The 15,841-nt window shown below is 49.1% G+C and overlaps 1 protein-coding gene across 2 annotated transcripts in view; it reads right to left on the reverse strand.

Annotated features, from left to right (window-relative positions):
• The window catches only part of LOC126529460 (uncharacterized), a 60,689-nt gene that overhangs the window by 40,680 nt on the left and 4,168 nt on the right, over positions 1–15,841 (reverse strand). The window contains exons 2-3 of one of the 2 annotated variants that reach the window (XM_055069709.2): positions 8,623–8,837; positions 2,087–2,207 (exon numbers count right to left, since the gene is read on the reverse strand). In XM_055069709.2, the coding sequence (XP_054925684.1) occupies positions 2,087–2,207; positions 8,623–8,807 (306 nt within the window). In that variant the 5' untranslated portion in view covers positions 8,808–8,837. Of the gene's footprint in view, positions 1–2,086; positions 2,208–8,622; positions 9,631–15,841 lie in introns of those variants that run through there. The other variant, XM_055069710.2, reaches the window with a different exon arrangement.

Below are 15,841 nucleotides of genomic sequence, written 5' to 3' on the forward strand. Positions count from 1 at the left end.
CTTCGACGGAGCAGATCGGTCGAAATGGAACAGCTGGTGTCGCATTAGCGCGCCAGGGGCTGCGTGAGGGGAGAGGGCATCGCCGTGATGCCACGTCACCAGCGCTCCTAGACGGAGCAGAGCGGGCGAAATGGGATAGCTGGTGCCGCATTAGCGCGCCAGGGGCTGCGTAAGGGGAGAGGGCATCGCCGCGACGCCACGTCACCAGCGCGCTTCGACGGAGCAGAGCGGTCGAAATGGAACAGCTGGTTTCGTATCAGCGCGCCAGGGGCTGCGTGAGGGGAGAGGGCATCACCGTGACGCCACGTCACCAGCGCGCTTCGACGGAGCAGAGCGGGCGAAATGGAATAGCTGGTGCCGCATTAGCGCGCCAGGCGCTGCGTGAGGGGAGGGGGCATCGCCGCGACGCCACGTCCCCAGGGCGCCTCGACGGAGCAGAGCGGGCAAAATGGAATAGCTGGTGCCGCATTAGCGCGCCAGGCGCTGCGTGAGGGGAGGGGGCATCACCGCGACGCCACGTCGCCAGCGCGCCTCGACGGAGGAGACGCGATGACTCGACGCTGCGGGGCGAGACGGGTTTTCGTCATCGTCAGCGAGGCAGTCGCATGACGCGCGCGTGCTAAAGTTCGAGGGGCTGTAGCGCGTGCGGGTGCTTCCCTCTCACTCTTGGAAGCCGGCGCGCGGTGCATTCCGTATCTCTCCCCCGTTCCCATTAGGCTTAGCTGTTGCGTGCGCCTGCCAGCCTTGGCGGCAGCCGCTGCCTCCTTGGTCTCTCGCTTTGCAGGACGTCGGTGGCATGCGGCGCCCTTGGTTTCTCAGCAACATTGTCCAAATGATTCCGGTCAACAACCAACGTGCTAACGTAGAAACTGTCGAAAATAAGTAATCCGCACCAATTTAGTCGCAAAACTCGATAACATGCCCCGCAGCAAAACTCGAAGGACCGCTCAGCGGCGTTGAATTGGACATTAATGCTTTCGCATTCACAACTCATAAGAAGTGCTAAGTGTGCTCGGATTTTTTATTATTGTATTTCGAGTTGTTCTTAAGTGTCAAACAACTATTTGATCATGAAGCACGCAGTAGTGGGGGACTCAGGATTAATTTTGTCCACCAGGGGATCTTTGACGTGTCCCCAACGCACAGGACACGGGAGTTTTTGCGTGTCGGCCCCCCTCGAAATGCCGCCGCCGAGGCCGGGATTAGAACCGGCGATCTTGTGCTTAGCAGCGTAACACCATAGCCGCTAATCCACCGCGGCGGGTGTTTTTTTTTTTTTCAACTAAAATAATCATGCAAAAGGTAGCGCAAAGCGGCACAGATTAGATAGATAGATAGATAGATAGATAGATAGATAGATAGATAGATAGATAGATAGATAGATAGATAGATAGATAGATAGATAGATAGATAGATAGATAGATAGATAGATAGATAGATAGATAGATAGATAGATAGATAGATAGATAGATAGATAGATAGATAGATAGATAAAAAATGTCTGCAGTATGCGAAGAATGCTAATCGCATTGAAAGGCGAGGGCGTACAGTGGGCGCGGGTGATCACCGGTGCTGCTTTTCTAGTTACTGAAGAGCACCGCTAATGAACACTAATCTGCGCAGCGCATCACTGCTGTGTCGTGGCCTGCCTGCCCCAGAGTTTCCCAAGAAAACCGACACACACACCACAGCCCTAGAACTTTCGTAGTGCTGCAGTTCTCATTATTTTGTGGAGTTCCAAATAGCATACCAGGGCCTAAACCGGACGTTACCGAGGCCCAGAGGCGACTGAGGCCGGGGCCCGTGTCAACAAGTGCTTAAGCGGCGTCAGCTCGGGCTTTCGGGCCAGCCCGGGCCCGGGCCCGCGCCGTGCTCTATACCACTCATCACGGGCAGCGCAGGTACAATACCTGAATAAAGCGCCCTTGCGTGCCACTTTGTGTGGACATTCAACACACAAAAACTCGTGTTTACATTCTTTATACACCCACACAAAGCGTCGCTGTATATAATAGTTTGCAACTGATCTGCTGAGTTTTATTTTTAGCATTTTCAAAGGGGGGGAAGGCTCGGCGAGCAAACTCACGTTCACGGGCTTCCACAGTATTTGGGGTGCGTTGTCGGCCAGGAACTTGGCGTGATCCTGGAGGCTGCTGATCGCCGCGGGCAGGTGGTTGACGCAGAAGATCGCGCCGACAAGGAGAAACCTGGCCCGTACGAGAGAGACGCCACGCGCGCGCGCGTGAGAATTGTTGGCCCCAGTTGCGGAGCATTTCATGCGGGACACGCAGGGAAGTGTCTCGCGAGAAGCTTATCGAGAAATAACGCCCCCGCTTGAAAGATGTGCCATATCGCCCTTCCACCTTCGGTTCTAGATGCGAATACGTTAACTTGGACGAAATTTCGACGCAATTGACTGCCGCTGTATATGCTCCCCGCGCGAGAATAGCGTGTGTGCAATATACCTAGATGACGATGGTCGATGATTTCTAATCACATGTATGTATGTATGTATGCTTTATTTCCACAAAAAACTAAATACAGCTTTGCGGGGGTAAAGTGGGGAAAAAAGCTGCTCGTAGCAGCTTGACTAGCCCCAAATACCCTTAAAAATACAAAAAGAAAATAAGGGAGCAGCAGCGCGGAAATACAGTTTTCCCAAGTACACACATATTCAAGCATTACAACATATCATGCACACGCATCGCAAATCAGGCGAGGAAAAAAAAAATACAACAAAAACAAGATGTGAGCAAGCAAGCAAAAACACGAAATCTCACTGCACTTCAAAAGCACACAGGCATTGTACAACTCACATGAGAGAAAAAATCAAGAATATCAGGAGGAGAACAAGTTGCAATATCAATTTTATTAACAATAAGATCGTTTAATAACCGAGGTAGTCTGGAGCACAGCATTTGTGATCCATAGTTTGTGCGCGATTTTGGTACGTGCCAGTACTCTGGCTTTCTTGTGCTGTATGGAGTTTCGTGTAGTTTTAAGTTAGCCATAGAAGTAATGTAGTTGATGTTCTTTTTCTGTTCATTTTTATACGCAAGCACTAAACGATACTTTAAAAGGGCCTGTACTTTCGGTGTGTTAAGTTTATGAAATAAATAAGCTGAAGGGAAATCGTATGGTTTATTGCAAATAGCGCGAAGAGCCTTCTTTTGCAGTATGTACAGCCTGTTGATATTTGTGTCAGAAGTGGTAGCCCAGACCGAACAACAATAATTTAAATGGCTGAGAAAAAGTGAATTATATAACAAGCACTTAATAAAGCGAGGAAGATAGTTCAAGGAATAAAATATTCCAGTGATTTGTGAAAGCTTACTAGCAAGAAAATCTATATGGCTCTGCCACGTCATAGTATGATCAAAAAATACACCTAGCGATTTTACCGAGTGTACAAGTTCAATTTTAGAATTGTTCATTAGCAAATCTTCCTCTAGAGTAATGCGCTTTGAAGCAGCACGGCGACAAATGGTCAGCTATAGCCTTCTCGAGATCATGAAGTTTTGATGTGAGAGCATCAAATGGCCCACCGAGCGAACAAGCCGGCGTTTGTACAGCGCACCTAAAATTCCCATTGGCTGCGGCGCCGCGTCACATGCGCGTCTCGCCGGTGCAGAGCGGGCTAAAGGGAGCACTACAGCTGCCGCGCTATCGCTCGAGGGGAGAGGGCATCGCCGCAACGCCACGTGACCCTCGCTCTGGCAGGTCTGTGTTATCCGCGCGTTCGTTGTCCGCGCAAGCTCTCGCCTGCGTTCGTCGTCTGGCTAATCGCAACAGCGAAAATATATTTTAAAGAAACAGAACACATTCGAGAGGAGGAACTTTGGCAGTAAAGTGTTTCGAACCTAGGACCCCACGCTCAGAAGCCGAGCGTCTTGCCCACTGGGCTAAACCACCGCCTCCTAGACAGCGGGCCTGTGCACCCCGATTTATTGCATCATGCTGCACTTGGCCCAAAATTTCCATTTCCACGATAGCGGTGACGTCAAAAGTAGTGAAAAGAACTGTGGCTTACTCGGGAGCGTCCCCATTAGATTCTATGGCGGTCGGCCAAGGTAGCATGACGTGACGGATCGTAGTACACCGGGCCTTGTGCTATCTAGGAGGCGTTGGCCGAGCGTATCAACGCGCTCACTTGCCCTCTAGGGGTTCATAATTCGAAGGACCGCTTAGCCGCGTTCAATTGGACATTATTGCTTTCGCTTTCACAACTACTAAGAAGCGCTTAGGTGTCCTCGGATTTTTGTTACGTTCATTACAGTGTAGTACTTTTGCAAGTCTCTATATAATTCGTTGATAGCTTAATATCTATATTGTAAACTTGCCTACGTCAGGAACGATCCCGAGTCCGTCTGTTCCCTGCTCTTGTTTTCACCAGTATTCTAAACGTACCTTGCTTATCTCGACCGCGCGACAGTTAACGCTCCAATCTGCCTTGAATCACAGCATTTCTGGTAGATGGATATTCCCAAAGGTCCTGGCTGGCATCACATCACAATATACTTAGGAGTGTCCAGATTTTTATTTTATTTTTTGTCTCCTTTTGTCATGTCTCATTTCGTTGCGAATACTTGCTCCGGTATGTTTCTTGTGCTCCGGCCACAAACAGCAAGGCTCGAACTCTATTATCGAGGAGGTATTCACTCCCGATTTCTTGCTTGCCGTCTTTCTAAATGTCCATGGACATTTTTGTTGTTGTTTGCATTTCCGGAATCCAATTTACCGTCTCTGTTTCCTACACTTTCTGATGACCGTTGGGTTGTAAATTTACACTTTCATTTACCCTGTATTTCGTTACCAACTCCATTCCGTATCCTTGCACGGTTTTGAAGTGCAGATGCATGTGCACTCCTGGCCGCTCATTTATTTCGATCCACGTTCCTGAGCCTTCTTTCTTTGAAAACAAATTTTACTATGCACTTACTTCAAAGGAACCCCAACTCACATGTCCTGCTGCACTGCCTCATTTGTGCTTTTACTGTGCGTCGCCCAACCGAAGTGGCCCACCTACCTTTACAACCCCTACAAGATCTCTGGTTGTAGGCACACAATGTAACTGCGATCGTTAGCGCTGCCACTATTATTCATCTTTTAAATCCATCGCACCACGCCATACCCATTGTATCTACTCCGAAAAAATTGGTTGGCGGCACCGCCCTTCAATAAAAGTGGTCAAACAACGGAGATATGTCGTGTAATTGGTTCTTGAACATGGAAACCAAGTTTCCGCTGCGTAGGTTTCGACAAACAAACAAGATTTGTATTAGGGAGAAAGCGCGAACAGACGCACGACTTGATGCACCGACACAAAACGATGCTTTGCACGTCATCTCGTCTGTCTGACAGTGCTTCCTTCTTGCGTTTCTTTCCAGAAGTATGCAGCTCGACTTGGCTTCCGTGCAGAAGTGGTCACTTCGCTACAATTCTCGTGGCCTCCGGGATCTTGGAAGCCGTGGACTGACACCCGCGGTGGTTACAGAGGCAAAAAAAAAAAAACTTTTGTAAGCGGGCCCTATAGCACTATCTATTCGAACGCATTGGGGTGTAGGCTCGTTTCTCGAGCGATCCCTCGCAGTCAATACCATCAAGGAGCGTTACTGATGTACTGTGTCCACGTCTGTAGCTTCGAGTCGAGGTCCATTTGTACAGACCGGCAAAGAAGTGCGTCGACTTACAGCTGCAGCTGATGCGCCGTGTTTTGCCTGCAAACCGCTTCCTCTATATTATATTGTTGACTAGGCCATTCAATAGTATTCGAGTAGGTCTGGGTAGGAACGCTAAACGTTTAGTCAGACGCTCCTCCTGTCTCCAGGCGGGGGGTCCAGTGCCCTAAGTGTGGGGCGGCGCAGCTAAGGCGCCCATATATTTTCCAGCTGTTGTCACTATATTCTCTCCAGAACATTTGAAGCAAATTTGCTTGTATGTTAGACTGGAATGTGACTTTAACCTCAGGCTTGAAGTCATCTCGATATCGTCACGTCTGGATGTTCCCCAATGAATATATATGTATATATATATTGACTCCCCGTGAGCAAGCTTAAAATACGGTCTAAAAGGTGCCAAAGCACATGCGACGTAGAGTCGTGCATCAAAAACGTAAAAAATGATATACTACCTGCAGATGCAGTGAAGAGTGGGAGAGGCGGAACATTTATGGTCAAATGAACTAACGTGTGCGTCAAATACAGTACGCGTTTTTTTTTTTTTGCAATACAGATTCCCTTTGTTTAGTAAACCGCTGTGAGAGTATCGAACATGGCGCTTTTGTACAGGGGTTTTAAGGCGAGGCGGACATACTTTGCAGCTTTTAATGAAACATATAATGAAGTAACTCAGCTTTTAACCGGAGAATGGCACCCTGCGTGAGCTGGCCTCCGACGCAAAGCAAGCAATGTCCTTCGGTAAAGCGTGAGCTTCGAGATTACCGGCGCAGCAACGTGAGAACGCTCTTCTTGTGCTACAGCGCGAACGTTTCAACACCAACTAGCCTGAACAGTTACGGTACTGAAAAAAACCATGTTCGCGGAGGCTGATTTGAATTTTGAAGAACTGTACGAGCGCTTTTACTCTTTCGTCGACATAAAACAAGCTTTACGAGCTTGCCATAATGGCAACGACTAGCTCCCACCATTCCGCATTAGATTCACGGCCTCCGAGATCCTGCGGAGCGCGCCACCCAATCTCTGAGGCCATGTCAAAATCTAACGCTTTAACGCATCACGCCGTTGCAGCTCTGTTGATCTCCATTTGAAGCTCGTCTAGTAAGATTCTCCCTAAAAAATTATAGTGACGTTTCACTCCGTGAACTCGGGTTGCGCGCATTCGTATGGGTGCTGTTCCGGACTTCCTAAGCTATGCCTTCCTGTTTGACACGCCCGCATTGTAGAAGCTGCCTAGCACGTTCTTCGGGAGTCTCCTGAGCACGCCTAAGCGGCGCGCCTCTTGCCGGTCTCGCTCGTGTCCGGCACTTGCCGACGACTTCGGGGTTGGTCCACTCGCGCTAGGCCTGCCGGGGCTTGCGTTGCTGCTCCGTCCTTCTCGCTCGACGGTTGGCCTCTCGATCACCAGACGAACCAGGTGCATCCATAGCGCACGCAGAACCCGTAGCAATTGCCAGAGGAGGGCAACCCAGCGCGCCTCCACCTACCCTCCTCCACCGCGACGCTCTGCTCCTCCTTCCTACTTTCTGCGCCGCGCTCTCCTTCGTAAACCCTTCCCCGGCCCCGGCGCGCCTCCTCTCCACCTCCAGGTGCCTTCCTCTTCCGGCACTCGCTTTCCGCTCCCAGCTCGGCGGCCTCCGACTTAAAGGGACACTAAAGGCAAATACTAAGTCAAACTAAAGTGATAGATTAGTGCTCGAGAATCTCTAAGGCGTCAATGTTATCGCGAAGAGAGCCTTAATATTCGAGAAATCGAGGTAAATGCAGGGCATGATCAGAGACTTCCCCGGGACATCCAAGCACTTGCCCGATGACGACAGCACTCCTCAGTTAAATTCTGTCACTAGTACTCAGCTACTCGTTGCACAAAAACATCCTCGTATTGTATTATAAGATGAAATAAAATGCTTCTTGTCCAGTTTCATGTTTAGAAAAGAATTGCTCATTGAAATTACCGTTCACAACGACGCGGTCGGTCGAAAACTTTCGTTTTCACTCGAATCTGCGTCGCCCACGCTTTCACGTTTCATTACTTTCCTGATAGCGTAGTGCTGTGCTGGTTTTGCTGGCTAGCGAAACTCGCACAAACTGCAAATAGCGGAGAGTTCAACTTCCATGTGATGTCGCGGGATGCCCGAACGGTCTACGCCATTGCCCAAAAAGCAGCTGCAGCGGCGAGTCCACCGCTTTATCTTGGCTTGGTGCCGCCCTCTGTCGCGCGGTGATGCAAAGGGCGGTGGTGGCGTATGCAACGTCACCATTCCCCGGGTTGGGTGGCGGGACATTTGAATTTCAAAAAAAAGTATTCGGACCCTTGAGATTTAATTTTCTCGTAGAATACGAAGTCTTTTCTTAGCACGAAATAAGCGTTGCGAGGTTTCTAGAAAGGTATTCAAGCAGTCCACGTCGACTTAGTATTTGCCCCCTTTAGTGTCCCGTTAATATCGCCGATTTTACAGACCGGGCATGTACGCCTGCGCGTAAGAAATGTACGCCGCGAGCGCCTCCATTCCACGGTGTTCGTTAACTTAATTGACCAGATGCACACAAAATACACTGTACACAGTGTGTGCGAAGGATTTATTATTTTTTGTTACATATACACAGACAGTCCCGCGCAACACTTCATTCGCTCTTTATAGTGATATTTCAGATATATTGCTATAGTAGCATACCTGGGGGCGTACTAATTTCCGAGAAAGACTATGTATTACTGCTTTGAATACTGCGATATTGCTATGACCTTCACTGCTTCGCATTGCGACTTCGTTTTCTTTGCCGCGCAATATTTGTTTTTAACGCCGCACGTTGCACTTTATTAGTTGTATAGGTTCGCTCAACTCCACGTTTCCACAAAACACTTCCGTCTCCCTCCCTCTTCCCAACGCTCTTCTGGGGACAGAGGTCGTGCAGGTGCGAGCGGGGGAGAGGGTTTGTCGCCGCTCACATTAGTAGCATGTAGAGGATGGTGAACACGCATCCCCACGTGTTTCGCTTGCCGAGGTCGTCCTTGGTCTCTTGCTCCGATCCGCCGCCGCACAGGCCACACACGCAGCGGCACATCAGGACCAGCAGACCCATCACGGGTACCAGCACCGCCAGAATGGCACCCACCAACACCAGCGCGAACATGCTGTTCGTGGCCGTCACCACGGACCAGACCTGGGCGCAAGCATGCCAGGACTGACTGGTGGCAGCTTTACGTGCGTGTTCTTGTTTTCTCTTTTTTTTTTGTAACACGAAGGTATTTTATGCCGGGACACACCCGAAAATTTGCCAGGTGTACTTACGTCACGAAATCGTCATCGTCCGCGAGATGGCGATAACTACGCCTACCTAATGGTTAAAATAATAGGCATGTAAATGTGAGGAACGGTTGGTTTATTCGAGTTACTGTGCTCTCCAAGACGCATGTCTTCTTTTTTTTTTCTTTGCAGTGAGGATATTGAGCTACCATTTTATATATCGCTGAATGATTTCGTGGACAACATGCCCGTACGCCTGGGCATCTAGAAGGTTGATAAAGGTGGTAGTGCTTAAAGTGTACTTGAGGTCATATTTTGCCGTTTTGCGCCTACCTAATAGTTAGAAGTATAGGTTAGAAACGCTTGCTTTATTAAAGACATTGTTCTCTTTATTAGATATTACATCTCTCTTGCAATTAAATTATCTAGGTATCCTTTTATCACTGACTAATCTCATGGACAATATGTCCACCACCGTGGACAGCTAGAAAAGTAGTAAAAATGGCCGTGCTAAGTGCCTTCCTGTCAATCTCAATCACCACTTGGCGGCGCCGCAGCTGCTCAACTTTGAACCTACTCTGCACTGAACCTACCCAGCTTTGATATCTACGCCGCTGTCGGCTTAGGCTCCCCTGGCCTCCTTGATGAAGCCCTTGGGCTCGGGAATAGCAGGTGGAAAGAAATCTTGTCGCAACAAATATTAGTAAAAGGCGATTGCAGGTTTGCTAGGAGAAAAGTAGGGAGACAATGAATGACAGAGGGTACAAAAACAAAAGTTCTCAATAAAGGTTCAAAAAATTTATTGCTGGGAATTTATCTGTTAAAAGATAGGCAAGACATTAAGCAAAATAGAGGAAAAGGAGCTTGGTGGCGCAACTCATTGCCCCGTTTCAAAGGAGACGCTTGCTAGCTTGCTAGCTGTCGTCTGGCCTAGTAGGCTCGGCCAAATGGACAATTCGCTTGCTAGCTGTCGTCTGGCCTAGTAGGCTCGGCCAAATGGACAACTCGCTTGCTAGCAGTCGTCTGGCCTAGTAGGCTCGGCCAAATGGACAACTCGCTTGCTAGCTGTCGTCTGGCCTAGTAGGCTCGGCCAAATGGACAACTCGCTTGCTAGCTGTCTTCTGGCCTAGTAGGCTCGGCCAAATGGACAACTCGCTTGCTAGCTCTCGTCTGGCCTAGTAGGCTCGGCCAAATGGACAACTCGCTTGCTAGCTGTCGTCTGGCCTAGTAGGCTCGGCCAAATGGACAACTCGCTTGCTAGCTGTCGTCTGGCCTAGTAGGCTCGGCCAAATGGACAACTCGCTTGCTAGCTGTCGTCTGGCCTAGTAGGCTCGGCCAAATGGACAACTCGCTTGCTAGCTGTCGTCTGGCCTAGTAGGCTCGGCCAAATGGACAACTCGCTTGCTAGCTGTCGTCTGGCCTAGTAGGCTCGGCCAAATGGACAACTCGCTTTCTAGCTGTCGTCTGACCTAGTAGGCTCGGCCAAATGGACAACTCGCTTGCTAGCTGTCGTCTGGCCTAGTAGGCTCGGCCAAATGGACAACACGCTTGCTAGCTGTCGTCTGGCCTAGTAGGCTCGGCCAAATGGACAACTCGCTTGCTAGCTGTCTTCTGGCCTAGTAGGCTCGGCCAAATGGACAACACGCTTGCTAGCTCTCGTCTGGCCTAGTAGGCTCGGCCAAATGGACAACTCGCTTGCTAGCTGTCGTCTGGCCTAGTAGGCTCGGCCAAATGGACAACTCGCTTGCTAGCTCTCGTCTAGCCTAGTAGGCTCGGCCAAATGGACAACTCGCTTGCTAGCTGTCGTCTGGCCTAGTAGGCTCGGCCAAATGGACAACTCGCTTGCTAGCTGTCGTCTGGCCTAGTAGGCTCGGCCAAATGGACAACTCGCTTGCTAGCTGTCGTCTGGCCTAGTAGGCTCGGCCAAATGGACAACTCGCTTGCTAGCTGTCGTCTGGCCTAGTAGGCTCGGCCAAATGGACAACTCGCTTGCTAGCTGTCGTCTGGCCTAGTAGGCTCGGCCAAATGGACAACTCGCTTGCTAGCTGTCGTCTGGCCTAGTAGGCTCGGCCAAATGGACAACTCGCTTGCTAGCTGTCTTCTGGCCTAGTAGGCTCGGCCAAATGGACAGCTCGCTTGCTAGCTCTCGTCTGGCCTAGTAGGCTCGGCCAAATGGACAACTCGCTTGCTAGCTGTCGTCTGGCCTAGTAGGCTCGGCCAAATGGACAACTCGCTTGCTAGCTGTCGTCTGGCCTAGTAGGCTCGGCCAAATGGACAACTCGCTTGCTAGCTGTCGTCTGGCCTAGTAGGCTCGGCCAAATGGACAACTCGCTTGCTAGCTGTCGTCTGGCCTAGTAGGCTCGGCCAAATGGACAACTCGCTTGCTAGCTGTCGTCTGGCCTAGTAGGCTCGGCCAAATGGACAACTCGCTTTCTAGCTGTCGTCTGACCTAGTAGGCTCGGCCAAATGGACAACTCGCTTGCTAGCTGTCGTCTGGCCTAGTAGGCTCGGCCAAATGGACAACACGCTTGCTAGCTCTCGTCTGGCCTAGTAGGCTCGGCCAAATGGACAACTCGCTTGCTAGCTGTCTTCTGGCCTAGTAGGCTCGGCCAAATGGACAACACGCTTGCTAGCTCTCGTCTGGCCTAGTAGGCTCGGCCAAATGGACAACTCGCTTGCTAGCTGTCGTCTGGCCTAGTAGGCTCGGCCAAATGGACAACTCGCTTGCTAGCTCTCGTCTAGCCTAGTAGGCTCGGCCAAATGGACAACTCGCTTGCTAGCTGTCGTCTGGCCTAGTAGGCTCGGCGAAATGGACAACTCGCTTGCGAGCTGTCGTCTGGCCTAGTAGGCTCAGCCAAATGGACAACTCGCTTGCTAGCTGTCGTCTGGCCTAGTAGGCTCGGCGAAATGGACAACTCGCTTGCTAGCTGTCGTCTGGCCTAGTAGGCTCGGCCAAATGGACAACTCGCTTGCTAGCTGTCGTCTGGCCTAGTAGGCTCGGCCAAATGGACAACTCGCTTTCTAGCTGTCGTCTGGCCTAGTAGGCTCGGCCAAATGGACAACTCGCTTGCTAGCTGTCGTCTGGCCTAGTAGGCTCGGCCAAATGGACAACACGCTTGCTAGCTGTCGTCTGGCCTAGTAGGCTCGGCCAAATGGACAACTCGCTTGCTAGCTGTCGTCTGTCCTAGTAGGCTCGGCCAAATGGACAACACGCTTGCTAGCTGTCGTCTGGCCTAGTAGGCTCGGCCAAATGGACAACTCGCTTTCTAGCTGTCGTCTGACCTAGTAGGCTCGAAACTCGGTTCACTGGATATGTGCCGCCGAATTGTGGCGATGTATACGCCGTATTGGTGAGCGCCCATTATTGGTCAATCCCCCAGAATAGATGCGCCAAGGCGACATGAGGGGTGTTGTAGCATTAAATACACTAAAGCGCAGGCCCGCGCCGCCGTCTAGTTTGCAACAAATGCGGGGAGTCCCACAGCCAGCGCTGCACGAACGAACAAGTATCACGATAATAATCATGGCATATCAAACACATGGCGATGGCGGATCACAAGTTACACACCCATCGTAAGAACGATTGATAATTGCATTAACGTCGCCGATCATCCCCAGAGGCTGGATGCACCACTAATTTTTTATAATCTGGGCTGGCTTTGTTTAATTGTTTTCTTTCTTTTTTTTTCATTCATGTCAATTCAAGTGAAATTCCCCATCTGAAGTTAAAAGCCCTGCATACATTCAGCGTTCATTCTCATTGAGCTTTTATTCACATTCAACTTTCATGAAGCTCTCTCTCTCTCTCTCTCTCTCTGTAACTAGACAACAACTTGACTATTTATGCCTAATGCATATTTTTAATTTTATTTTTACTTGTGCCTTATAGATGTGATTTTCCAAATGAATCTACTGTGGTCCCATTTCCTGTTTTGTGCATATGCACCAAAACAGGAAATGTATTATTTCTGAAGTTTTGTTTGGTGTTTCTACATTATTGTTACTTAATTATGTGTTGTACCCCGCTAAATTTGTGTCTAATATAATGCGGTTCTACTATTACTGTATCATGTTGTGTATTTCATGTTTCTCATTTTTTTTTTCAACATAAGGTGTCTGCTTTTCAGCCTCTGGTGGGAGCTGGACAAGCAACTAGAGTGCAGATCTTTTGCTCCCGCCATCCTTCATCTACAACATATGAAAATAAACACGCAATTTAAATAAATTATTTAAGGCTCAGAAGAAGGGTCACAGGAGACTTTCAGCCCAATGACGTCACACGCTAGACGGAAAGAAATAACTGGCAATTACTTACGAATTGTACAGTGTCGTTCGCTGGTGGTAGGTCTGTAACAGTTAAGTGCAGTGCCAAGAAAAGCAGGGTTGTAGCCTTCTCAGACACAACATAATCTCAACTTTTAAAAACCTTTATACAGCATGTTATTACCATGAACTTATTTCAAGAACCCCCCCAAAAATACTTGCTTTATCGAATGGCAGGGAATACGCGCGCAGCGACAATTCTTTTTTTCGTTTGTTTGTTTGAGCATGGAGTCCATTTCTCCAGTTTGTCCACATAAAAGCGCACTTTCTTTGTCTAAACCCATAGATACAGGCTCGATATCACACGGCGGTTCATTGCCTTGAGCCAGTCGGTCAGAAGGCTTTATTAAGAAGACGCCCTGCAGCTTAAAAACGCACTGCAGCCAAATTTTGGACCACGTAAAAAAGCCTATTTTAACATAGTGTAAAGACAGGGATAAGCCTCTGTGCAAAATTTGATGTTTAAAGTACGAGTGGAAGCATCACGAAAAGCTTGCGAAAACAGCCGTTATCGATAACGAAACTGAAAGACGCCGCCATTATCGCCTGCCGGAAGTGACGCATGACAGAGCACGCGGTACCCCAAAAGAACAACAAAAATGAAAATGATATAAAGAACCCGAAGAGAACAACAAAATAAAAATGATATAAAACAACACACTGGCAGTCGTATACCACAGTGTGTTTGTTTCTGAAAATGAAAACCTGTTTCATTTAATACTAAGGCCTATATAAAAAAAACAGTTGCGCGCAATCGCGGTCAAAAAAATTCGCAGTTCCGCCCGAAAGGCGGAACACCGATCGCGATAGCAAATTAGTAGATAGCTGTAGGAAGTAAGGATAGTAGTTTTATCGGCCGTATAAGCTCGTAAACATTCACCTACTAACTAAATTAACAATGATAGAATGTGTAAGCGTGATTCAACGAAGACTTAGAAAGAAACAGACGCACGGAGACAGCGCTGACTGAACAAGGACGTAGAAAGAAGCAGACACACAAAGACAGCGCTGTCTTTGTTTGTCTGCTTCTTTGTACGTTCTTGTTCAGTCGCGCTTACACATTCTATCGTGGATTCAAACCAACTAGCCCGCCAACGTATTTAGCCAAATTAACCAGCATGGTGTCAAGCGCGCACAGGTAAACATGAACACATTTCGCTCGATGAAAGCGGAAACCCACTGTCAAAATTCTGAAGTGAGGAATCGCGGCAGAAGCAAGCGAATTGACCTTCATGCATCTCTCGCTTCAAAGCGAACGAAACGTCGAAAGCACAGCGCATACGAAGCTACCGGCACTACGCGCACTCTCCAAACGTCGCAGATCGCTTTGAAGATGAGGCCCACGGGGACGCGCGCTCTTTGGCCACGTCACATATAGCTTTCAAGACACACGAGCGCAAGCAACGCGTCCCTATACGGCGTCCGCCAAGGGCGTCTACTACTATCTACTACGGCGTCCGCGATTCGCGTGGCCAACGCCGTAGTAGACGCCGCGGTTGTCTCCACTCTGTACGAGGCAGCAAGCGAGGAGGAAATCGAGGCGCCCCAGCAGCCGCCGGAGAAGAACGCTCCTCCTCGATCGCCTGATCCCCCCCCCCACCTCGCGCGCGACAGAAGAGGGCACGCATCCGGGCCGCAATCCTCGCTAGCGCACGCGAGATTGAACCGCGTTCGCCGGCTAACAGTACACGTTTTCGCTCATACGGAACCTCACGGCGACGGCAGAAATGCGCTTGGAGTGTTCATATAATTGCCACTGCAATAATAACGAACATTGTTACGCCTTATTTATATGTGAAACTTAATTAAGCTTAAGGTATTGTCTACGCCACCTAGAAAACGACAGGTAATGTATGCCTATATAACTGCGTCCGACGAGGCAGGAAATCAAGTCAGGATTGGATATCATACATTAATTCTTAAAACTTCCTTATAAGGGTGTCTAAAGAAGTATAACAAACGCGAAGAGCCTGATAGGAGTAAATTTAACAGACTGTATCAATATATTTGTCTAAATATATTAAATCTTAACGTGTCATCTACCCCTGTCCTGATTTGTGCAACAATAAGTACTTATTCACAATATAAGCACGCCCTAATTAGTTCACCGATCAATCCGCTAAGTGCAGGTAAATTAGCAATTATGTAAACTGCATCTATGAGGACGCCAAAATGACGTCATAGAAACCTCTCATATAGTGTAATATAATAATTAAAATATTGTGACGTGCTGTGTCATTGCCACGATTCGTAAAGTACTGTTAAAGGATACAAGCACGCCTATGTTAGCTCCACAGCCACCAAATCAGCAGACTAACTTAACCAACCTATTAACCAATAAAAAAACGCGTTTACTTCCTCATTACCGTGCAGCCGCGGATGCGCGAAATTTTCTGCCTCTATTTTTTTTTTTTTTACTTTCCCCCGCACGGCCGGCGCCGCTGCTGCCGCGAATGCGCTGCTGAGGCGAGCGCCATCTGGTGCTGCTGCAACAAACGCAGTGGTGCGGGCGACGCGCGTGCTCCACTTTGATTGGTCGGCCTGTTAGGCTAGAGAACAGCCAGGCCGCAGCGCCCGTGGTCACGAAACCCGGTCGAG

The sequence above is a fragment of the Dermacentor andersoni genome, chromosome 8, assembly GCF_023375885.2.
Source record: "Dermacentor andersoni chromosome 8, qqDerAnde1_hic_scaffold, whole genome shotgun sequence".
Lineage (NCBI taxonomy): Eukaryota > Metazoa > Arthropoda > Arachnida > Ixodida > Ixodidae > Dermacentor > Dermacentor andersoni.